This window comes from Terrapene carolina, unplaced genomic scaffold, assembly GCF_002925995.2.
Source record: "Terrapene carolina triunguis isolate 2854851 unplaced genomic scaffold, T_m_triunguis-2.0 Scaffold193, whole genome shotgun sequence".
Taxonomy (NCBI): Eukaryota; Metazoa; Chordata; order Testudines; family Emydidae; genus Terrapene; species Terrapene triunguis.
The window spans coordinates 2,382,696-2,406,960 of NW_020664544.1; the positions used below are offsets into that span (position 1 = coordinate 2,382,696).

Below are 24,265 nucleotides of genomic sequence, written 5' to 3' on the forward strand. Positions count from 1 at the left end.
CACACACACACACACCCCTCCATGGGGGCGGGGGGAGCTCCCCCCCCACACACACACACACACACCCCTCCATGGGGGCGGGGGGAAAGGCAGTCAAAAACATTTCTTGCCCCATCCCCAACATGCATCCCAAAAGTGGTAGAGGAGGAGGCAAGTACTATCTTCCCCTAAGCAAGTTCTCCTGCTGTAGTTAGGCGTTTTTTGAAGTGGGTCTTATTTTCTAAGGTACCATGTTACTGATTGGAGTAAAACTATCAAGGTTTGAAACCCTGTGTTTAGAAGTGACATGCTTGTGTTTTTATCACTCGAGTGCTTAGCATCTGCCGCCTCTTAAAAAAAAAGGGGGGGGGGTGGAATTTGCATATTACATATTATATTTGTATACTTAGCACATTCCCTCCCAGTCTTCCCAAAATTGGATGAGTAATGAGATCTTTCAGTTGCTCTGGAGCAGGGTCTCCATTTAAAATTGATCGGTGTAAGCATTCTTTTCATTGGAGTTTGTTTGGGAATGGCGACTTCTTTAGTAAGGGTTGTCTAGTGTTGTCAACGGTGCAGTCCATCTGTAGGCCTTGGGCATAAAAATACTCAAGCATGCATGGAACTTTATGTGCATAAGTAGTCCATTATGTGTGGGAATAATCACGCGTTCAAAATTGAAGCATGTGTATAGTAGTTTTAGTATTTGATGCCATAAACATTATTAATGTCAGATGCTGAGTGTTTACAGGACTGGGCCAAAATCTTGCTCTCTTAAGTCTTCAATAGATTTAATTCATGAGAGAGGCTAGCAGGATATTGCTGTTATTTTACAGAGCATTTTACATACATGGGTTCACTCCTGCAACCGGTTGCGCATGCCCAGCTCTCATTGACTATGGCATTACTAGCTCTAATAGGTACATTTGCTTTTTCTGTTACTCTGATGTGCAGTTTAGCCATGTGACAATGTATTACTATGAACTTGTTTATATTTTATAATGTTATTTAGGATACCATATGTGCACACTCCTGCATTCATATCCAGTCTTTGAAGCCAGTCGTATAAGACAAGTGATTGAAATCCAATATATAGTACTGTGATTTTTATTAAAAGTGATGCATAAGTAAAAATCTTTACAAGGAAGATCAGACGAACCTTGGATTTCAGTTTCAGAGCTAAAAGAACAGGAGTACTTGTGGCACCTTAGAGACTAACAAATTTATTAGAGCATAAGCTTTCGTGGGCTACAACCCACTTCTTCGGATTTCATCCTAGTAGTTCATCCTTAAGGGCCAAGCTAGTTCACAGAAAGTTTGTCAGTCACTACAAGAAAATGTAGACCTAGTTTCTGGAAAGTTGTTTATTTTCTTTCGCTTCAAAGCTGACAAATGTGTGACTTTACTTGCAATACATGGTTATAATTAGGACTCCTTAAATTAGGTTTTAACCAGTAAACAACAGCTTTAATACAAACAGGAGGAAATACTTTTTCACACAGTGCACAATTGACCTGTGGAAATCATTCCCAGGGGATGTTGTGATGGCCAACATATAACTGGCTTAGAAAAAAATGACTAGGTAAATTCATGGAGAATAATCTCATCCATAACTATTATCCAAGATTGTCAGAGATGTAATGCCATGCTTCGGGGCAGCTCTAAAGCTCTGATTTCCAGAAGCCAGGAAAGGAAGACAGGGTGGATCACTCCAAATGCCATGTTCTATATGCTCCCCCTGAAGCTCTGGTGCTGACTACTGTTGAAGACAGGATACCTGGCTAGATGGACCATTGGTCTGATCCAGTATGGCCGTTCTTATATTCTTAAACATTAATAAAACACTCCTGATACCAAAAAAAAATGAAATCTGTGTTTATCCAATAAACTGTGGAAAAACATTGGAAATGCTTACTTGTATCTAAGAACTTGTCTACACGGAGCAGTAGTACAGATTATAGGGCTGAGATTTCTAAAGCATACTGACATTAGCTGGTCCATGTAGACCTTGCTGGTGTGTGCTAAAGGTTCCCTTGTGTGCTTTAACGTGGTATTCACAAAAAGAACAGGAGTACTTGTGGCACCTTAGAGACTAACAAATTTATTTGAGCATAAGCTTTCGTGGGCTAAAACCCACTTCATCAGATGCATGCAGTGGAAAATACAGTAGGAGGATGTATGCATCTGATGAAGTGGGTTTTAGCCCACGAAAGCTTATGCTCAAATAAATTTGTTAGTCTCTAAGGTGCCACAAGTACTCCTATTCTTTTTGCGGATACAGACTAACAGGGCTGCTACTCTGAAACTTAACATGGTATTGTTTGTACTACATTAAAGCACATTAGGAAACATTACACAGATTACTCATTACAGTATATACAAAGAACTCCCCCTCACCCCCCCAAACTGATTGGACATATACATAAAACCCCAAAATTGCTAAAAATAACCACACCCCCCAAATGAAATTAATAAACCCTGAAAAGCAGATGCTCTAGTTATAATGCTCTTAGTTTTAATGGTCCATGAAAACAAAAATTGTTCTGTTTAACAGTCTGACGTTGTGTTGTCTTCTTTGTCTTTCAGAGTTTGAGATATAATGTTAGCGGGCTGAAAATTTATCTACCAAAATGTCAAGTAAGTTTTTGTTTTGTTTTTGTTTTAATTTAACAAGTAAGGATCTGTTTCAGCAGCCTTTACTTATATGAATAATCCCATTGCTGTCACATGAGAAAGGGCTACTGGACCAGGCTCTTTTTAAGAGGAATGTTACCATATACAGTAATTATAAGTGAACTACCAATCAGTTGGTACTAGATATTGCCACAGCTCAGAGCCAGGGCTGTGCACTGAGGATTTATTTGTGTCCAAACAATGAAAGAAACACACAAGCATCCTACCTGACAAGCTGCAGAATTGCTCTGTAGCCATTTCTCCAGTCTTAAGGCTGGAATAGTCTCTGCCGTCTGGGTACGTCCTCCATAGTGGCAGAAGACCCATCCCATCATGCCTACCTCAGTGGCATGCGTTGATCACCAATAGAGTTAGGCTTGGGGATTCATACTCCCTTACCATTTGTCCCCACAATTTTCCCCTCCAATGGGCAGGACCTTTCACACCAAGGGACAAGATTTGCTCCTTCTTTAGTAAATATAAATTGTGTAAAATTGTAAGCAATTTGGGCTAAATTCTGCACTCAGTTACTCTTGTGCAACTTCTAAATGAAGCAGGAAAAGATGTGCTCCCTCTATGCTTTTATTTAATGCCAGCTATATGCTACTGAAAGCCATGAATGAAACCACTTGGGGAGGGGATGAGCTGCACAACTGAATGTAAAATTTAGCCTACAATTGTTTCATCTTAAAGCATACTGTTACATGTCAAACTCTACATTTCAAATCCATTTTCTTGCCTCTGAAGAAAATCTAGTGTGCTTTAATTTCCATGGTGGCTAGCACAGGTTTTTTTAATTCTCTTCCTACATTTCTCTCCACCCCAGTACATCTAAATAAAAGGTTAGTAATCTGACACTGGTGTTGCCTTTTTTTAAATGCATCCCTTCTTCTTTCATCCTTTTTTTTATTTTGTCAATGTAGATTGTAAACTCTTTGGGACAGGGATCATAAGTTTCTCACCAAATCATTCTTGTGTGCCTAGTACACTTTTGGATACCGTATGTATAATATATCTGAGTTGTCAGGAAGTTATGTATTTGTTTTTGTCTTTTAAACAGAAAGGCCATCCTATGCCCCACCTCCCACCCCTGCTCCCACAACCGTAAGTATAATGAATTTTCTCATTAACACAAATCTAGTAGTCTGGCTTTTAAGACAATAATTTGGTAGTCACAGCTATCAATATTAAAATATTATGAATATAAAACTATTTGCACTGCACTGTTGAAATGAAATTCAGCATTTAAATTAAATTGACCTCCGAATTTTAAAAAGTGGTGGGGAAACTGGGATAAGACTCACTCAATACTTAGGGCCAGATCCTTCAAACACTTAAATTTGTGTTTAACTTTACATTGAAGCCAATGGGACTACCTACATGAGTAAAGTTAAATACAGTGGTGAATGTTTCTAGGCTTTGGGCCTGATATCCATGTATCCATTGTAAATATTCCAATTCGATATAACAGTAAACTAAGGGCTAAGTAGCATACTTAATTCTAAACTTTCTTGCCTCTAAAAACTTAATATCGGTCCAAGTTTTGAACATAATTTTTTGTACTTTTTACAGTGAATTTAAATTTGTATGTATAGTTTGTTTTCAGTGGCATTCACACAGTTATGTAGAATTATGCAAACTTTCATTTATATTGGGTCAGAATAATGGAACCCTCATGATGAAAATCTTACTACTCAAATGTATTGAAATCCGTGGCATTTTGTAATGTGAGCATTGTGTGAATAAAGTTTCCTACACAGTATAAGGTAAGTGCTTCTGTTTGCAAAGGAACCAATCTGTTGAGGACTTACCAGGAAAATTTTATTATATAATATCCAATCTTTCTTGACATAATGTGGCCAGGAAAGCATCTGAAAACATGTTTATACTTCTATAACAACTTGCATCCGATGATAGGAACACTCTACAAATTTAAACATCACAATGCTTTGTGATGGGGGGGGGGGTATTATCCGCATTTTATAGAAGAGTAAACAGGCACAAGTGAAATGGCTTGCAAAAGAAAATGTCGATAGACTTTTTAATTATATTAGTGCTCCTAGGATCTACTTTTTTCCCAGTCCTGTAGACGGTGACTACAAAATAGGAAATATGTAATGTTTTTTATTATTAAACCAAAGTCCACATTTAAAGAGGTTGGGGAGCAGGAAATATATATTTGATGTCAACAAAATTTGTAAACTTTCCCATATAAATTTGCGGGCTAAGACTATTTTTGCATTAGTGTGCCAGTTGGGTGACAGCTTGAGTCCAAAGTTTTATTTAAAATTTTTTTTTTGCTCTGCAAATACCTTACTTGGTTTTATATTAATGTTCAGATGTGACAGGCCCTGATCCTGCAATCAGATCTGTGCATGCAGGTCCCTGCGTATGCGTGGAACACCGTTGATTTCAGTGGGGCTCTCCATGAATGCAGTGTTTGTTTATTCATGTTCATTTTTAGATGTGCTACTTTCTTTAGTCAAATAAGCAAGTCTTTTAAAGTGTGATCTGAGATGTGCAGTTAGCAATGTGTGATTTGATGAGATAACTACAAAAAATGTATCTAACATGTATATTCCATTGCAGCGGTTCTCCAGTTCTTTAATTCTGCAGACTACTTCATAAGGGAAAGATACCTCTATGGATCACCACCTCTTCCAGCCATCTAATCAAATCCCCTGGCACCCCCTGGTGCATAATTCTTAAAACATTTAATTTTGCAGGAATGGCTTCATACGCCACTGTTGGTCCACAGATTGCACTGTCCTACTACTATCAGTATCAATGGTTTTTTTACTTTTTTGATCAATAGCCTGTACTTCCATTGGTGCATATAATGAATGATGGCATTGGTGATTTCCACATAATCATGTGCACTGTAGTGCTTTGTATGTTAAATTCTTTTGTTTCGTTGGATACTAGATTCTTCCTGAATTGTTTGGCCACTTATGAAAAGTTTGCAAACTTTAATAGCCATAAGCAGGATGTATGGCACACTTATGTTAAAAGTTTGCACGCCTGATAATAAAACATCAGATGACAGTTGTGAATTTATAGTAACACGTTCAGCTAAAAATCCTGTTTCCTGAACAGGTTTCTATTGGAATACTTCACATGTTGAGAGGAAACCAACTGCTACACCTCATTTGCTTGTTTAAATTCTAGTTGTTTTTGCATGCCATATTGCAGATCATTTTCATTTCTGTGTTTTCCTCGTTTGAGCTCATTTCTCATTCGTGTTTTTGTCTCATTTGTTTCCATCAGCAAATGCCCAGCACACCAGGGTTTGTGGGATACAATCCATACAGCCATCTGGCCTACAACAACTACAGGCTGGGAGGGAACCCGGGCACCAACAGCCGGGTCACGGTAGGAGAATCAACTATTACATCATCCGGCAAACAACAGGAATTGACCAGAAATGGCTTTAGAGTTAGGTTCTTCTGAATCTTGGGTGCTGCCACTTTTATAAAGAGAGAAAATTAACTCTGATTTTTCCCCCCATCTTCTCCCCTCTCCTGCCTCCTCCCTTTCATTGTGAAGCCTTGTACTGGAAAATAAGCTTCTGTGTAATAGATCGAGAGAGATCTAGTATTCCCATCTGAGATGTGGAAAGTCTTTCTTTTTGGAATTCCATGCCTTGAAGCCTCAGTGATCACTGCACGTTTAAGGAAAGAACCTTAAGTATGGGTGTGGATTATATTTTCCTCTTGGAGGGAGGGAATTATAAATTTTATTGAGATTATAGGCATGAAACGAGAGGAAAGACAAGTTCCAAACTAGAAATTGTAACTGGTGATTACATCGCACTATTGTGCCATGTAAGGAACCCATGTTTCTATTTTCCATTCCAGTCTTACTTTGTATGGTTAGTATCAGATCTCCAGATTCAACAGTGACTTCTCCAACCAAATGAGTGGTGTCAATAAAATATGAGGGAGCCTGCTTTCTGTCCTCTATGGCTGGATGAAATGTGGATGCTTTGTAGACCCTTTAAGGGATACTTGGCATAAAGTGGGAGGAAATGTACTGATATGGGGTACCTCTGAGTTTGAGTGAAGATGCAGAACACGATTCACATACAGGCAAGAAAGAAAATAAAACTTTTAAATGCACACTTTTCACCTAATATTAAATGTAAAAACTGTAGACACAGTATTCTTTTAAATTATTAATATAAAAATGATTATTTTAATTTTTATGTAATTTCTTTCTGAAGGTATAAAATTTATCTACACAACTTCTAGCCTCTTCAGAGTGTAATACAAATAAGAATTTGTCAATTAATCCATAGATGTTGCTGTTTAATGCAGTATACCTTTTTAAACTCCTTAAATTCAGCTTGTTTAATAAGGTGCCTAAAGAAAAGACCCCTTGCCCTGTAGTGAAGGTATGAGCTGGCGTTTGATTGAACGTAGTGTCTGAACTTACATTTATGTTACTGAATACATGAATAGGTTAGATTTGTCAGAATTTTCATTGTTTCTGTATGTCATAAGCATATACAGCTTTCTCTGCCATGCATATATCAATATGTATGGTATCTTTAAATTCCTGTTAATTTAAAAGCATTAAAGTTTCAGTTAATGTTTTTCAAATCCATCTGTGTGTGTATATATGTATACATTTGGTAATGCATACACCTCATGTACATTATAACTCTATGCAAGTATGTATGCATTGTTTCATAGAACTTCATAAATGTAGTGAAACATAAAAATATCCAGATTAAAAATACTGAAAGCAAAAACACTGAACATTAACCTTCTTGGCCATTTTCAAGTGTGGAACCGCAGTCCCCAATCCTGCTAATACTTATTTGAGTCTGATTAATTTTAGACATGAAAATAATCCCATGGAACTGCTCATGGGTGTTTGCAGGATTGGGGCCTTTAGCATCTACAGCTGTTACAAACTATATGATGTCAGTATACTATTCCAGGAGGAACAAACCTTGTCTTGTTATAAATGCACTATTTTTAACTGAGATGGTGTGTAGATGGAAGAGAACAGAAGAATAAGTGGATGCTACAGCTTTCAATCAATAACAATTACTGTTTAGTGTCTTCTTTTTTTTTTAAGTGCAGGCAACGTGCTTGGCATTGTACAAACCTAAAGGAAGACAAGGTCTCTCAAGGAGCTCACAATCTAATTTGGACAAGAACAATACAATTCGGACACAAATGATGCACAGGTTGAGGGATCAGTCTCATAGGGATTTTTTTTTAATATTTGGATTGACTCCCAAGTTCCCATTGAAAGATTTCGTGGAAGAAGTGTATTTCTAAGACGGATTGAATGAAAGAATGTCTAGATAATTTCCTGCTCTTTCATACTTTCTCCTTATCCTTTTCCCAGTAGTAATTTCTTTAGTTGTCAGAGCAGGTACCATAACAGTGATTCTCATCAAAATTGAGGAAAACAAACGGTTGGGACCGGTGAGCAGAAGCAAATTTTTAGACTCTCCTTTGGTTTTGAGAAAACTGTCCTCTTTGGGACTTTTACTGAGTAACCTTTTTCAAACTAATACTTGGACAAATACATTTGGGGCAGGGGGAGGGGGAATTTTGCAAATTATTATGAGGACCAGTTATAGTACCTGTACATGTATTTAATATACAAGAGTATTTATATTCCCAGACTACTGTGTATTGAAATTGCCTAGTTTTCATGTTAAGAAATGGATTTATCCATTTTGTTTTTGTTTTTTATAGGCTTCCTCTGGTATTACAATTCCCAAACCCCCAAAGCCACCAGATAAGCCTCTGATGCCCTACATGAGGTACAGCAGGAAGGTGGGTACACAGTGTTTTGGATCTAGGTTGAATAAGTAGCATTAAAGGTTAAGTTTATGCCAACAATTGATTAGTTATTTTAGTTCCAACTTCTAAACTCTGTTGAATTCTAACAACCTGCAGAGTTTACTTATTCATAAAGGGAATTTTAAAACACAGTTGCTTTCCCCATCAGAATAACAGCAACAATGGTTTAACCATATGGTAGCCACCTTCTAGGAAAACAAAATTATCCCCCAAACAGAAGGTCAGCACCCTCTATTTTCCTGTGTGACGTTTTTTTGTTTTTGTTTTTTTATCTACAGGGTTAGGGGAGGGGAAATTAAGATTTTTCTTTGAAATGATTAACTACCGTTGTCCCTGCTGTCAAGGATCCACGTATTGTCAGCACTTCCTCTGTATAGAAAGTGCTCATTGTGGCATAGTATGATGCTGTAGCTAGACTTGAAGAGTAGCAGTGAGAGGAATGTATGTGTTCACCTACTAACCTGTAGCACTACTTCATTATTCTGTGAACTGTTTGAGAGGCAATGGGAAATTGAATATTGTGAAGAGTCTGGAATCTGATTCTGCATGGGAAGGGCGTGTGATCCAGTTTCAAGGAGTGGGTGAGCCAGAAGGAAATATACATGCCTTCCTGTTTCTGGTAAAGTGTCTTTACCAGCAGCCTGAATTAAGCCAACAGCCTTCCCACTCCTCATATCTGGTATTCCTAATCACACATGGCAAGTAATAACACTGACAGCTTGCTTTCTTTATATAAAGTTAGAAACTGGGTTTTGATGGAATCAGAACTTGTTGGAATTGAAATTGATCAATATGACTGAAAACTTGTTGAATACACGAAGGTCCAAGTTCTGATCTTAAAAGTTCAATGCACATTGTCATGTGTCTGAACATAAATGTTGCTTGACATGTTTGCATGGTAATATGTTTAATTTTTTCCCAGAGATACAGTGATGTGCATTTTGGAATAGAATTCACAGGTTTCAGGGCAAGATTCACAACTGAAGCTGGTGTCAATAAATCAGGCTGTTGCCAGTTTCAGTAGATGACTGTACTACTGTCTTCCTGCCCCAAAAAGTAATCACTGGAGATAGCCAGACTTTTTCTTAATATAGCTTGGTTTTATAGTGATCTTTTCTGAAAGAATACTAAGATGATACCATAAAACATTTAATTTGGAAGTGTTTGCATATCAGTAGTAAAGCTCCAGCTGTTTCTGTTAAGGTCTGGGATCAAGTGAAGGCATCCAACCCTGACTTGAAGCTATGGGAAATTGGCAAGATCATTGGAGGGATGTGGCGAGATCTAACTGATGAGGAGAAACAAGAGTACTTGAATGAATATGAAGCAGAAAAGGTAAAGGGATGAAATCTTTTGTTATTGATGCTGATTCTCTCATCTTATGCCCCTGGCACCACTGTCATAAAGAGTTAAGCTTGTTCCCCAGTGCAGCAAGATAGTTAAGCATGTGCCCAACTTTAAGCACATGAGTAGTCCCATTGAAGTTAATAGAGTATTCTCATGCTCTAAGTTAAGCATATGCTTAAGTGCCTTGCTGAATTAAGGCCTTGTAACATTTCACAGTACATATAAATAGAAAATAATTTCTTAGGTCATCTAGTCCTTTCTAGGATTGTTCCCCACAATATGTCTTCCATCCTGTGGTGTCTGATGTTTTTATTCTAGAAACTACTCTGAGAATCAAATTTCATCTTTCCTATATGGTGGCTTGTGTATGTCATTTACTAAGCCCTGTATATACTGATAAGCCTCTTGATCATAATCGTATGTCAACAGGGACTTCAGTTTTTTAGACCCTACTCAAAATGAAATGTTTATATTGAATAGGAATTTTAACTAAGTGGGCTTGATTTTTTTCTACACCAAAATCCTCTTTCAAAACTGATTCTCTGTAGCTTCAGCTGGTCAGTTATGAATATGTGTGTAAGAATTGGTTTCCATGATACAGTCTTGTAAAATTTTACTCTGCCAGAATGTTTTTGTTGTTGTTTTTTGATGGGCAAGTAAAATATCACTAGTTTTTCATTATTGATCATCATGGCAAAGGGCAATAATATATTTTCTGTCCATGCTGATCGTTTTAAAGAGTTTTGCAAGGCTGCTACAGTAATAGATATCCAAAGCTATGTAGGACAATTACAAGCTGTTTGTTTGACATCTCTTGTGTTGTATTAAAATTGCAGGCATCTGAGGTCATAGGTAACCTGGTCAAATAGATGCTTAGAACTGTTTTCATCCAAAATACCACCTTTCTATTTTTAAAGAACAGAAAAATTATTTTAAATTAGGGTTCTGCCATTTGAAGCAAAATCAAGGATTCCTACTTTTTAACTCAATAAAAAAGACTAATTTAGTAAAAGTTAGACACCTTTGGGTACATACAGCAGTATCATACAGTATAACTGACCTTTAATACAGAGCATCTCAAAACAAGTGAAAGACTGTACTCAAAAAAAGTAGTTATCAATGGTTTGCTGTCAGACTGGGAGGGTGTATCTATACCAGGGGTCAGTCCTGGGTCCGGAACTATTAAATATTTTTCATTAATGACTTGAATAATGGAGTGGAGTGGAAAGTATGCTTAAGTATTTGCAGATGACACCCAGCTGGGAAGGGTTGCAAGTACTTTGGAGGACAGGAAAGGAATTCAAAACAACTTTGACAAATTGGAGAACTGAATTCGACCAAGATAAGTGCAAAGTACTACACTTAGGAAAGAAAAATCAAATGCACAACTGCAAAATGGGAATAAATAGCTAGGCAGTAGTACTGCAGAATATTATGTGGGGATTATAGTAGTTCACAAATTGCATATGAGTCAACAATGTGATGCAATTGCAAAAAAGGATATCATTCTGGGGTGTATTAAGAGGAGTGTTATATGTAAAACCTGGGAGGCGATTGTCTCACACTACTTGGGACTGGTGAGGCCTCAGCTGGAGTACTGTGTCGAATTCTAGACACCGCTCTTTAGGAAAGATGTGCACAAATTGAAGAGAGTCCAAAGGAGAGCAACGAAAACAATAAAAGGTTTAGAAAACCTGACCTATGAGAGAGGTTAAATGGGCTGGACATGTTTAGTCTTGAAAACAGCAGACTGGGGAGGGGAGAGGCTTATAAGTTTTCAAATATATTAAGGGTAGTTAGAGGACTGTGATCAATTGTTCTCCCACGTCCACTGAATGTAGGACAAGTAGTAATGGGCTTAATCTGCAGCAAGAGAGACTTATCAAGAAAAACTTTCTATCTAACCTAACTGTAAGCTCTGGAATAGGTTTGCAAGGAAAATTGTGGAATCCCCATCACTGGAGATTTTTAAGAACAAACACCTGTCAGGGGTAGCCTAGATTTACTTGATCCTGCCTCAGTGCAGGGGGCTGGACTTGATGACTTCCCTTCCAGCCCTACATTTCTGTGAAAATGTTTATTTTGAGTTTTTAAAGCAAGGTTTAAAAGTGAGATTTAAAGAAGTGGTTGAAATGGTCAGTAGATCAATGCAGGCAGGTGGAGTGATACAATTCTGCTACCTGAAGTGAGAAAATAGACTGTCTGGATCACCCCTAGCCACGTGTGGGGAGGGACTGAAGAACACAATAAAAGAATGAAAAGTGGGATTTTTAATACATGATGATGGAATTGACAAAAATAAAAAATGGTTCTGGCCTGTCCTGGAGGAAATGATAAGCAGGCTCTGAGATAAGAGATATTGGGGGGGAGGGAGGAGAGGACATCAGGATCAAGGTTAACTCTCAGGATTTTTAGATGTGTAAAGTAGTTGGAAGTGATAGAATTGGAAACATGGGATGTCTCTACAGTAGTTATAGACAAAACAAAGAATTGCTTGCAAGCTTTAATCTTTAATCATAGCAGTGAGGATAGCATTAGACTTCCCAGAATTAAATTCTTCTTGACTCTTGTGTGTAGGTGCCCCACCACCACTCAGATTAGTAGTGCACCCTAAATCAAGAGCAATATGAAAGAGGTTTGTGTAATTCTTTCCCCTACCGAGAATTCTTTCTCAGGAATCTGGCTGGTGGGTCTTGCCCACATGCTTAGAGTCTAAGTGATCGCTATATTTGGGGTTGGGAATGAATTTTCCTCTAGATCAGATTGTCAGAGACTCTGGGATTTTTTTGCCTTCCTCTGTAGCATGGGTTGCTTGCTGATTTAAATTAGATTAAATGATGGATTCTCTCTAACTTGAAGTCTTTGAATCAAGATCTGAGGACTTTCAGTAACTCAGTCAAAGGCTCTGAGTCTATTGCAGGAGTGCAAGGGGGAGGTTCCGTGGCCTGTGATGTGCAGGAGATCAACTAGATGATTACAATGGTCCCTTCTGGCCTTAGTCTCTGAGTGTATGTACCTAAAAGAGAAATGCGGTAGAAAGGGAGGCAAATCGTTTATACCAAATTGTCCTTTTGGATATTTGGCCGATGTCATTAAGCAAAACAGGGCTGCCAAGGTACAATCGATAGTTTTTATTTCAATAAAACCAGTATCCATCAATTTTCAGATAGAGTACAATGAATCCATGAAGGCCTACCATAACTCGCCAGCTTACCTTGCCTACATCAACGCAAAGAGTCGGGCTGAGGCTGCGTTAGAGGAAGAAAGCCGACAAAGGCAATCACGCATGGAGAAAGGTGAACCTTATATGAGCATCCAGCCAGCAGAAGACCCAGATGGTAAGCAGAAAGGAGATTTATATACACTTTTGGTGAGGTATATTTTTACCTTAGGACATAAAATCTAGAGTAAGTTTCAGGCAGCTGTTTTGTTTATTCCCTTGGTATTGAAAACTGTTAATATTTCACTGACTTACTCCTGGACTATAATGGGAAACACTTGCACACCATATAACAAAGAAAATACTAAATGTATAACTTTAGTACTAACTTTCAGAATCATCTTACCTCAAACTACAAGTTAAGGTGACACAACTGTTCTTCTTAACCTTAAGACTGAATTGACCACTAGCAGCCAGGCTACTCTTAAAAAGTTCTTGTAAACCTCTAATGTCGTGGGTTGCAACCCTGTTAAAAATATTTTCAAAATGCCTGTTTCAGACTTGACAAGTTGATGGTTATTTGTGGTTTAGGCTACAATTTTGCTAAAAATTTCCATTCTAAATTGCCCAGCAGAGATGCAGGGGTTAAAAAATGTAGCTTTCACTACAGCAACATACACAAGAGTGGGAGCAAGCTCATGCTGCAGCTACTGTCACAGTCTGATCATTGTAACCTTGTGCATGGGGTTGCAGTGCCACTCAGGTTTTGTCCCGTTTGCCTCTCCGTAAATGGAAATGGAGGAGCTGATGGGTCAAATTTGATTGGCTTTGCAATCTAGCATATGAACCAGGTGGCAACACTTGATTTGGGGGCCTAATCATATGTATTTTTACAGCCATTTCTAAGATTTAACTGACTTTTTATTCAAATTCACATTTTCTGTGATCTCAGTGACAAAATCCATACTCCTATTTGTAGTCCGTGCAGTACTTTATACTTCATAGGGCTCCCTCAGTCCTACTTGAATGAAATGTTGTACTTTAATAATAGGTGCAGCAGGTAGTTCTCGCAGACTCTACTTAATTGTTGTCTTTCGACTTATTCCATATGGTGATTGAACACACCTAAGCAGCTGAACTTAAAAAGGCTTCTGTCAATCAAAAGATAACTTCTCAACACAAAGTGCAACTTAATGAAGAAACTGTCAAAACATTTCCTTTAATTGAAAGGAAATACCACTTTGGCATCCATATCACACCCACTGAGAAAAGTCATGCAAAGATATTGTCAATTTCAGTTTTTAAAATGATGCTAAAAGGCTGACTGTTGAAATCTGAGGATGAAAAATGCAGCCAGGCAATTACACCTCCTCTTCTCCCTCACCCCCAAACAAGCACAGCCATGAGATAATTCCCATGGTAAATAGCACTTTCCGCCGTGTGCAGTATAAGCTGTGTAAAACACATGAATGTGCCTGGGGTTTTTTTAGCAATTGGCATTTCACAACCTACTGTTCAACCTGATTATACCTCGGTCAAATTCAACTCAGATATAACCAGGGGCAACTCCCACTGAAGTGGGTTATACTTGTTTGTCAAGTGTGAACTTGGTCCACCATTTGACAGCATAGAAAGGGACTTGCAATCTCACGCTGAAATCACATATTGACGATTGTAGTTTTCTAATGGTAGAAGACTCTTTAGTCTAGAAGACGAAGCTATAACAGGGGTAGGCAACCTATGGCACGTGTGCCGAAGGCGGCAGGCAAGCTGATTTTCAGTGGCACTCACGCTGCCCGGGTCCTGGCCACTGGTCATGGGGGGCTCTGCATTTTAATTTAATTTTAAATGAAGCTTCTTAAACATTTTAAAAACCTTATTTACTTTACATACAGCAATAGTTTAGTTGTATATTATAGACTTATAGAAAGAGACCGTCTAAAAACGTTAAAGTGTATGACTGGCACGCGAAACCTTAAATGAGAGTGAATAAATGAAGACTTGGCACAGCACTTCTGAAAGTTGCTGACCCCTGAGCTATAACAAGATCCAGTGGTTGGAAGCTGAAGCTAGACAAATTCAGAGTAGGAATTAAGCACTTTTTAAATTTTAACAGCAAGGGTAGTACAACAATAGAGAATCCACCACATACAAATTTCAGTCAGTTGAAGTCTAAATCAGGATTGGATGGGTTTCTAAAAGATGTGTTCTGGTGTAAAAACCAGAAGTTATGGGCTTCTTTCAGGAATCACTTGGTGCAATTCTGGGTCTGATGATTATAAAGGTCCCTGTTGGCCTGAAAATCGCGGAAATAACTCTTTGCCACGTTTCCTACTATTTTCCACTTTATTTTTATTTTCAAATTAATCTAATACTGTATACATCCCAAATGTGAAACTGGTTTGTTTTTTTTCTTCCAGAAAAGCAATATTCAGTCTGACGAGTTTCAATCAAAATTGGCCTTCTCAATAATACTTTCTGGCATAACAGAATTTATTTTTAATTTTTTCCCCTCCAGTTTTGTGAAGAGTGGAGCAACAATCTCGACATGTATCCCATAACTGGGAAAGTTGTGTAAAATAAAAAACAGAACGTAAACATTTAAAGGAGATGGGGAAAGATTTTTCAGTGATGACAATGACGATAGAAAATGAAAGCATAGGAGGACTAGCATCCTTTAAAGCTTAGGAACCTCTTTGATATTACAGTGATGGGACTATTGAAAACACTACGGGCATGTCATCATGAAAACTTAGTTTGTGGCAAGCTGGAGTGGGGATGTAGCTCAACTAGCCTGCAGTCTTAACTGTCCTTGTGGATCCTGCTGAGACACATTAGCAGTTTGTTAATGTGCTTTGAGCTAATCCATTTTGAAACAGGAATAGATCATAGTGCATTAATGAATTGATAATGCGCATCAGCTGTTCCCAAACAGACAGACAGACTGTGGCAGGCTAGTGCAGGGTAGATTGACCCATTTGTTTGGCCTGAACTAAACATTCCTGTGGAGAAATCCTAAAATAAGAGAGAACCAGCTTAATAATCTTGGAGATTTTTTTTTTTTCTGGTGTGGTCTCAAAATGTTGTTCTGCTTTTTAAAGTGAATATCTAGTACATTCAGTAATATTTGGTTAATGCAACAGTTTCACAAACAGGGCCAGCTCCAGGGTTTTGGCCGCCCCAAGCAGCCCAAAAAAAAAAAAAAAAAAAGCCCTGATCCCGATCTGCGGTGGCAATTCGGCGGGAGGTCCTTCGCTCCGAGGCGGAGTGAGGGACCGTCCGCCGAATTGCCGCCAAATACCTGGATGTGCTGCCCCTCTCCGGAGCGGCCACCCCAAGCACCTGCTTGACAAGCTGGTGCCTGGAGCCGGCCCTGTTCACAAATAGTTACATGTAATCCTCAGAATAACATCTGCCTAAACTCCTATTTTGCCACAGAGCTAAAGCTCCATTTTAATTAAGGAAAAAATTTCTTTGGTCTGTCATATACCTTTTGGGGTAGTTCATCTTCTACAAATGTATCAAAAAAAGGCAGTTCGTCATAGGCTTGAGACCAAACCTTTCTCTGGTATTTTCTTCTCCTCCTTCAAGAAGCTTGTAGGAGACTAGCACTTGACATTTGTTAACCTATAACTTTCTTCTAATGCATGTTTATCTCAATTTTTTTTCCAGCAAGTGATTTTTGCTAATTAATTGCTTGGCTTCTGTGAACAAACTTAGAGTAGGTTTTGTTCGTGTGGCTTTTTTACATTAGGACCTGAGTGGCTGAGCATCTGCCATTTCTGTTTACTTCAGTTGGTGCTGCAGATGCTCAGCGCTTCTAAAAACTAGGCCCTTTAGGTTTGAGGCACAAAGTTCACTTTCGTTGAACTCTCGTCTGTGTTTTAATGAGGAATTTATTGTAGTGAGCACCAGAAATTGTGAGGTTTCATTATCAGAGTTTGAATAATCAGTGTGTTTATCTCTCTTGTTCTTGACAAATTAAAAGTAGTGCGTTGGCATAGGCACTGATAATTGCTGTATAAAGAGAATAGATGAGTTTGTAGCCGTGTGTGGGATCTGACTAAAATCATACCTCCCATCCTGTGCTGTCTCCCAGCCCATAAAATACTGTGTCTCCAAATTGAGTTTGTTTGATTATTTTACTGCTCTGTAATTCTAGTATCTTTGTACATAAACTTATTCATGGTGTCATGGCAGCAGTTTTGTTCCTGGTTGAATTGAAAACTGCAATGTATTTGAAGGATACATTTTAATGAGACTTGCCGCTTGACTTGCCTAATTTGTTAAATTTTTGTTTCAGATTATGATGATGGATTTTCTATGAAGCACACAGCTACCGCCCGCTTCCAGAGGAACCACCGTCTGATCAGTGAGATACTGAGTGAAAGTGTGGTACCCGACGTCCGCTCCGTTGTCACTACAGCTAGAATGCAAGTTCTCAAACGTCAAGTTCAGTCCTTAATGGTTCATCAGGTAAATATTTCAGAGTGGTAGCCGTGTTAGTCTGTATCGGCAAAAAGAACAAGGAGTACTTGTGGCACCTTAGAGACTAACAAATGTATTTGGGCATAAGCTTTCGTGGGCTAAAACTCACTTCATCGGATGCGTGAGTTTTAGCCCACGAAAGCTTATGCCCAAATACATTTGTTAGTCTCTAAGGTGCCACAAGTACTCCGCATCAGGTAAATATTAATTACCTAAAACTTATTAAATATAATGGTTCTGGGCTGTACTCCAAGTTTAAAATAATTTGGATCATCTACATGAATGTACTTGTTGAAGTGTCAGTACTCTTCATGCCCCAGATAACTAACCTCTCCCTGGCTTTTTTGGGAGGAGCAAGGGATAAGTCCAAACTTCTGTGATTCCCATGCATCATACAAAATTGTGACATTGTATCTACTAAAGGATACAATACAGTGATTAAGAGGTGTCGATTAACCTCTTACTTATACATCACATCACAGTCCTCTGCAGTTATATAACCCTTCAACATGTAAAGAAAAGCTTTTGATTTAAAGGTATTGGTGCAGTTATGACTTTCAGTAGCTTGTTACCTATAGCTATGTATTTGTTAGTGGCCCTCTTTTTAATGTGGTCAATCTCCCCCTTTTTAACATTCGTAACTGAAAATTAAAAGCATAAGTGAGTGTCTCACATTTAAGACACATTTCAGTTAACTTCAACAGATTCCTGTGCGTGTATACCAATTGAAAAGAAAAGGCTGATTGATATATATTGTATGTGTATGTATATACGTAACACTTGGGCAAATTAGGCAGAGACAAGAAAGAGTGAAGATTTCTTTTTAAATTGCAAAAGAAAGGGGAAAATGTGTTGCATCCGATTTCCTTCTCACATTTTAATCTCCATTTGTATTGTACTAGCGCATATAATGCGCTAGGCACTGTAAATGTATAGAAAGACATAGATTGCAAGCTCTTCAGGTCAAGCACCTGTCATCTTATGTCTTATGCCTAGAACTCCTTAGGGCACAATATAATTCATCCAATTTCTTTATGGTTTCTTATTACTACGACTTGGGGATGGGGGGCTTCCCTCATTTGCACATTTGAGCTATTGAGCATCAAATCAGGAAAGTCAGATTCCATCATAAGGGTGAGATGGATATAAAAAAATTGATCTACATTGTTTGTATGCATCAAAGCATTTTATCCAGTATTTGGTATATTTGAGTATTAAGTTTCATAACTCAGTTACTTTCATTTTTAGCGAAAACTGGAAGCTGAGCTCCTGCAAATAGAAGAGCGCCACCAGGAAAAGAAGAGGAAGTTCTTGGAAAGCACAGAATCCTTTAACAATGAACTGAAGAGGGTACAGCTTTAAAATGTTCTCTCTCCTTCTAGGACACTACTTGTTGCACATTATTCAAAAAGAGTCCTCTGCCCAGCTTCTGTCTAGCTCTTTTAAATATAGAGGGTTCATGTTCTAGAATATCTTTTTGTGGTGTCCCAGAGCTATAGAATGCAGCGAGTCTTGGCCAGAGGGCTTCCTTGTCCCTTGGTGATTCTAGGCTTCTGCAATGGCCCACCGGGGTTATTGGCAGCCAGCATAATTAAAAGCAGCCTTCAGACTGATCTAACTGAAGCCAAGGAGATCAGCACTGTGCTCCCAAGGTCAAGAGATGGCAGAGATGGTTTAAAGCCACCTTTGTGTGCACGCTTCTCAAATGCACTGTGTATTCCTTGAATAGAGGTGAGAATCAAGGCCTACGTTGTTTTTCCGTTTTTGCTGCATAGTCTTATCCCAGATCTCTGTGACAGAACTGATCTTCTATAGCTGCTGGAGCTCTCCATTTTACATTCTTAAACTTAGCAAACCAAGGTGCAAACATTGTCCCATGCAGAACTACTAAACTCAGAATGAGGTTTTCCTCTGTGTTATGTTCCAAAATGCATTCTTAATGCACAAGCTATCTGCTTTGCCTGACACCAAAATGCTAAACTTAGAGAGCAAAGTACTGGATTAATAAAAGGACTTTTCTCTTCCGATTGCTAGTTATGCAGTTTGAAGGTGGAGGTGGACATGGAAAAAATAGCAGCTGAAATTGCTCAGGCTGAGGAACAGGCCCGCAAGAGGCAAGAGGAAAGGGAAAAAGAAGCAGCCGAGCAGGCTGAACGCAGTCAGACTAATGCAGCACCTGAGGCAGAGCAAGCCGTTAACAAGACAGAGGAGAAGAAGGAAGAAGAGAGCACTCCCATGGAGACAGGTAACTGCACGTGAAGACTGGCTTCAGAATTCTCTTACATCAATAGAACAAGCAGGAAGGGCCATAACTAAAATTTAGGGGTTTTTTTCACCTTTAAATAACCTCCATTTTGAAAAGGGAAAAAAGAATAGCAACAAAAACAGTATATTGTGCAGGATGCGTGGTGCACCCAGCAGAAGAGGTTTGATTTCCAAACCTTCCCTAAATCTCACCTTATCTTTTAGTCATTAATGTAGATGGAAACAAAACAGGACGTTTTCACTGCACCAGGGAAGGAGGAGAGGGAGCTCTCCCTCTGCTTTTAGCAGACATGGGAAAGCTGCACTTCCCTGGCTGTGCCTGTCTACTTTAACCTTTGCTTACCTCCCCCACTGTCAGATTTCCTTTCCAAACCAAAAGTGGTGGCACTAGTGGAAGAATTAGATATTGTGAGCATTACTGCATCATTTTGAACCACAGCTTGTTGTCATAACAGTTGGGGTAGGTGAGTGTGGTAGGGAAGTTGGAGTTCTATTCCTCAATTTTCTTTTTTTATTTGTGGCTAGCATTCTTCTTAGGGTTAGAGGCTGCAGGGTACTTCTAAGAAGTAGTGTGGAAGGTACCTTGTATATTCATGCATGTTTTATGAGATTTTTCCAGAGCAGTAACTACTAAACATTTCTAAACAATGTAAATAATTGATATCAAATATAAATGTCAGTGATATCTTTGATACTTTCTCCCCCGGAGCTTTCTAGCTCCTAAAATGTATTTGCATTGCCAACTATAGTGGTGTAAATGACACTGAGAAATGTCTTCTTCCAGAGGAGGCTCACCCAGAAGAAACTACAGAGAACCAGCAGAACGGTGAAGAAGGAACATCCACACCAGAAGATAAGGAGAGTGGCCAGGAAGGGGTTGACAGTACTGCAGAGGAAGGAACTAGTGATAGTAACACTGGTTCAGAGAGCAATAGCGCAACAGTTGAGGAGCCTCCAGCAGACCCTGCCCCCGAGGATAGTGAGAAGAAAGAATAAATATTGGTTTATTCCATGTCTCTTCTTAACAAGTATTGTTTTGAGTTTAAAATGTGCTGTGTGCTCTTTTTTTTTTTTTTTTATCTTCCTTGTCCATATCATTTGTCACCAAAGGATACTGGGCATTAACTACTTGATTATCATAATGTATCAATACCAGCATGGCCAACCTAAAGGGGCCTTTAGGGGGTGAGGAATGTCTTAATAGTAACCTACAAAGGAAAAGACAGTATTTGTGTCCTTAACCATTGCTCTATGATATATATAAAGATAGTATCCTTCATGGGCTGGGTTTTCTCTCTCTCCTCCCCCTTTGCGCCCCACCCCCCCCCCCCCAGTTAATGATTTTTACATAAGAAATATCAGGTAACTACTCTGTCCTAACTAGGAATTCCTTCAATGACTGGTGTGGCATCCCCTCCCATTCAGCTGACGATTGGGTAAAGTACAGATTGGGTTTGACCTTTTGTGAGGGTCACCAAACCATTCCAGTTCTCTGCCTTAGCCTCAGGTGTTTTCCTCCAAATCCTCCATCTTGGTTATCATAAGGGAGTACTAAATATGTACCCAGGGAGTTGATAACTCAACCCTGGATGCTAATGAAGTTGCATTGAATTGGCTGTTGGGGAAACTTTTGTTTTCAGCATTTGTACTCACTTCTATACAATAAACACTGGTTGGCATTAAAATTTTTAGATGCTCTAGTGCAGTTTGCATTGGTGCCAACCAAGAAACTGCACTGGTTCCAGGCCGTAATAGCGAGATCAGACCTCTTATTGCATAAGCCCCTCCACGGTTTGTTTTGTTTTTGCTTTGTTTCTCTCTCTCTCTCTCAAACTAACTTAAATTCCTCTGGGTAAAATAATGGATTTGTCTTTCAGGTAGTTGTCATGTTGTTATCCATATGCCAGGAAAAGAGCATGAAGTGTGAGAAGGGATAAAAGCGCAGCAGCATGGCATGTATTGCCACTTTGCTTTGCTTTTATAGCTGCCTCCCTTTTTTGCCAAGTGCAATATCTCCAATAAGTGCCAAGTCCTTCAGCCTTTGCTCACTGAAAACTTGCCTTTAAATCTAGGAAGAGCTTTCCTCAATAAGGGCTGCAGGACTTGGTCCTAATTCTTCTGTGTGGTCTCTGCTCTCTTTTGTACAGTAACTGTTTCACAAGAGAGAAAAGGCAGGTTGTTCTTGTATGCTCTGAAGTGTCATGTGCACATTTCCAAATGATCAGAAGCTCGATCTGCTTCCAATGCTATTACTGTGGTTATGGTATGCCTCAGGGCTGTTTTATGTAATGTGGGATTCGTATCCGCATCAGTCCTTGTTCATCTATGCTCTTTGATCCCTTTGTTCAATACAAACGATTTTATTCAAAGGTGTGGCAAAATATAAAGCAAGGGAATACTTAAACAGCATATTTCTTGCCCTCCCATGCTGACTCTGTTGTAAACGCAGAACAAACAGTAACAAATAGACACCTCCCTTGACATGAGCTTTCAAAATCTCTAGCAGTTTCAAAACATGAAAATTCTGTTGTCCCCCACCCCAAACAACCACCTCTTCCAAATAAAATGCTCCTTATCCTTTGATAAAATTAAGGCAGACACCAGACATTTCATGACTTTTTCCAGCTAAAAGAGACCACATGATGCATTTGCTTCATGTAAACTCTAGTATGTTTTTACTGAATAGTAGTATTTCTGATAGTGTGTTCTCTTTAAAAACAAAATAAAACCCTTTTGGTCTTTTTTTAAATGTTCTAAACATAATAAAATGGAACGTGTTTTTTAAAAAAATCTGCATCGGTCTGTTATCTGTCTATGAAGACATTGACTATACAAAGACCTCCTCTCCTCTCCCCCCCCCCCCCCCCCCCCCCCACCACCACTACCACCCAGCACTTCTCCCTTTTAAATCAGAGATGAACTAAAATTTCAAGTCCACTATACTCAAGCCTCATTTCTGTAGTATATTAAATACAAAAAGTTATTCTGCAAGAATACTTGTTTTTGAGTTGGTTTGGGTTTTGGTTTTTGTATTTGCTCTTGTCCTAAGAGCTTACATGCCAGATATCTCTGAAAAGAATTCTAATCGTGTCTTTCAATTTAAACCACTGAACACAAAAGATTTGAAATGGAAATGCCATAAGGAGCAGCTGACTTGTGATCTTTTTGCATATAAACATTTAACTCTCCTTGACTGATTTGAAATAATAATTTAAATGTTGTTAGAACAAAGTGAAATTTCCACAACATATTTTAGATTGGACTAAAAGCAATAATTGGTTTGCAAGAGATGAAGAACCAACTGTGTAATCTGAGTATTTTAACCTCCTGCCCTAAATTCTGCCATGAATCACTGCTGTGCAGCCCCCTTGACATCAGAGGATTTTACAAACATTAAGGAAGGCTGGACTTGGCCTTTGGGTTCCCACAGGCAAATTGTCACTTGCTCATATATTGCAATACTTTCTTTTAAATTGTGCATTTGTGGTGTATATATGCAAAATGCACTATGGGCATATCATTTCCTCTTGCTGAAGATACTTGTTAGATTCATGTACACGCTGTCCAGGAGGGGAACTGAATATGTAAGATGCTATTTCTTAACCTCTTGACAGTTGGTGCTGAGTAGAGGCTTTTGCTGGACTGCCTTCAGTAATTTTTAGAACATGTGAGTTCTCGTGTGAAACAGCAGTGGGACTTGGCATCTAGAGTATTGCTTTAAGTCCTTATTGTGGAAATTATACTAACATCCCCCCCACACACACACACGCTCACAAGTTTCACCGAGCCTCAGCATGCATATGCTTTGTCTTGTTTTACCCTTTGGGCAAATCTTGTTGGAATAATAACACATTTTCAAAACATTGGCTTATTGAGGCAGAGAAGAATACACGTGTTTTATAATCATGCCAGTGACAAGTGAATATTGCTAGCACACCAGGAATGATTATTAACCAGTTACTACAGCTAATTTAACTTCAGATGCTTGTTAAAATGTACATACCTATCTTTTTAATTAGTACTGCAGATTAAATAGCATAAAATACAAAGATCAAAATACAGGTGGAAGTAAGGAAGGATGGTAGTGAATGGATCTTTAGTAGCTTTGCACAGATAAAATGGCAAACTACTCAAGTGGCTCATTTAATTCTCTAAAAGGATTATCTATAGTTGTGATTTTGGTATGTGTCCTGAGGAGAAAAGTGCTTATTGATAGTGGCGGTGGTGAGGAATTCCAAAACATGTGAGTGAGGAAGCGTTGATGGAAATTTTGGCTGCACCTGAATCTTGTGGAAAAGATTGCTCGATTTTTTTTTATTTTTTTTTTTTTAAGGTCTTTGTATACTTTTTAAAACAAGCCATGTGAAACAAAGACCAAAACCTAAAAGCTGTTCTAAATACTGTCTGTAAAAGTCAGGCTCTCCTCAGGTGAGATGAGTGTTGTTCCAACTTTATGCTTAAACAGCTGTATCTGTATTGGTTAAATTACATTTCAGGAGTTTCCCACCTTTAGCTTTACAAATTTGTT

At 38.7% G+C, this 24,265-nt stretch overlaps 1 protein-coding gene across 2 annotated transcripts in view; it reads left to right on the forward strand.

Annotated features, from left to right (window-relative positions):
- The window catches only part of SMARCE1 (SWI/SNF related, matrix associated, actin dependent regulator of chromatin, subfamily e, member 1), a 23,384-nt gene extending 817 nt beyond the window's left edge, over positions 1–22,567 (forward strand). Inside the window, exons 2-11 of one of the 2 annotated variants that reach the window (XM_026654743.2) lie at positions 2,566–2,616; positions 3,713–3,756; positions 5,920–6,087; positions 8,370–8,450; positions 9,681–9,812; positions 12,991–13,162; positions 17,288–17,460; positions 18,721–18,822; positions 19,507–19,717; positions 20,522–22,567. In XM_026654743.2, coding sequence (XP_026510528.1) covers positions 2,610–2,616; positions 3,713–3,756; positions 5,920–6,087; positions 8,370–8,450; positions 9,681–9,812; positions 12,991–13,162; positions 17,288–17,460; positions 18,721–18,822; positions 19,507–19,717; positions 20,522–20,733 — 1,302 coding nt within the window. In that variant the 5' untranslated portion in view covers positions 2,566–2,609 and the 3' untranslated portion in view covers positions 20,734–22,567. The remainder of the gene's footprint in view (positions 1–2,565; positions 2,617–3,712; positions 3,757–5,919; positions 6,088–8,369; positions 8,451–9,680; positions 9,813–12,990; positions 13,163–17,287; positions 17,461–18,720; positions 18,823–19,506; positions 19,718–20,521) is intronic. The other variant, XM_026654744.2, reaches the window with a different exon arrangement.
- Positions 22,568–24,265: the final 1,698 nt, after the last annotated feature.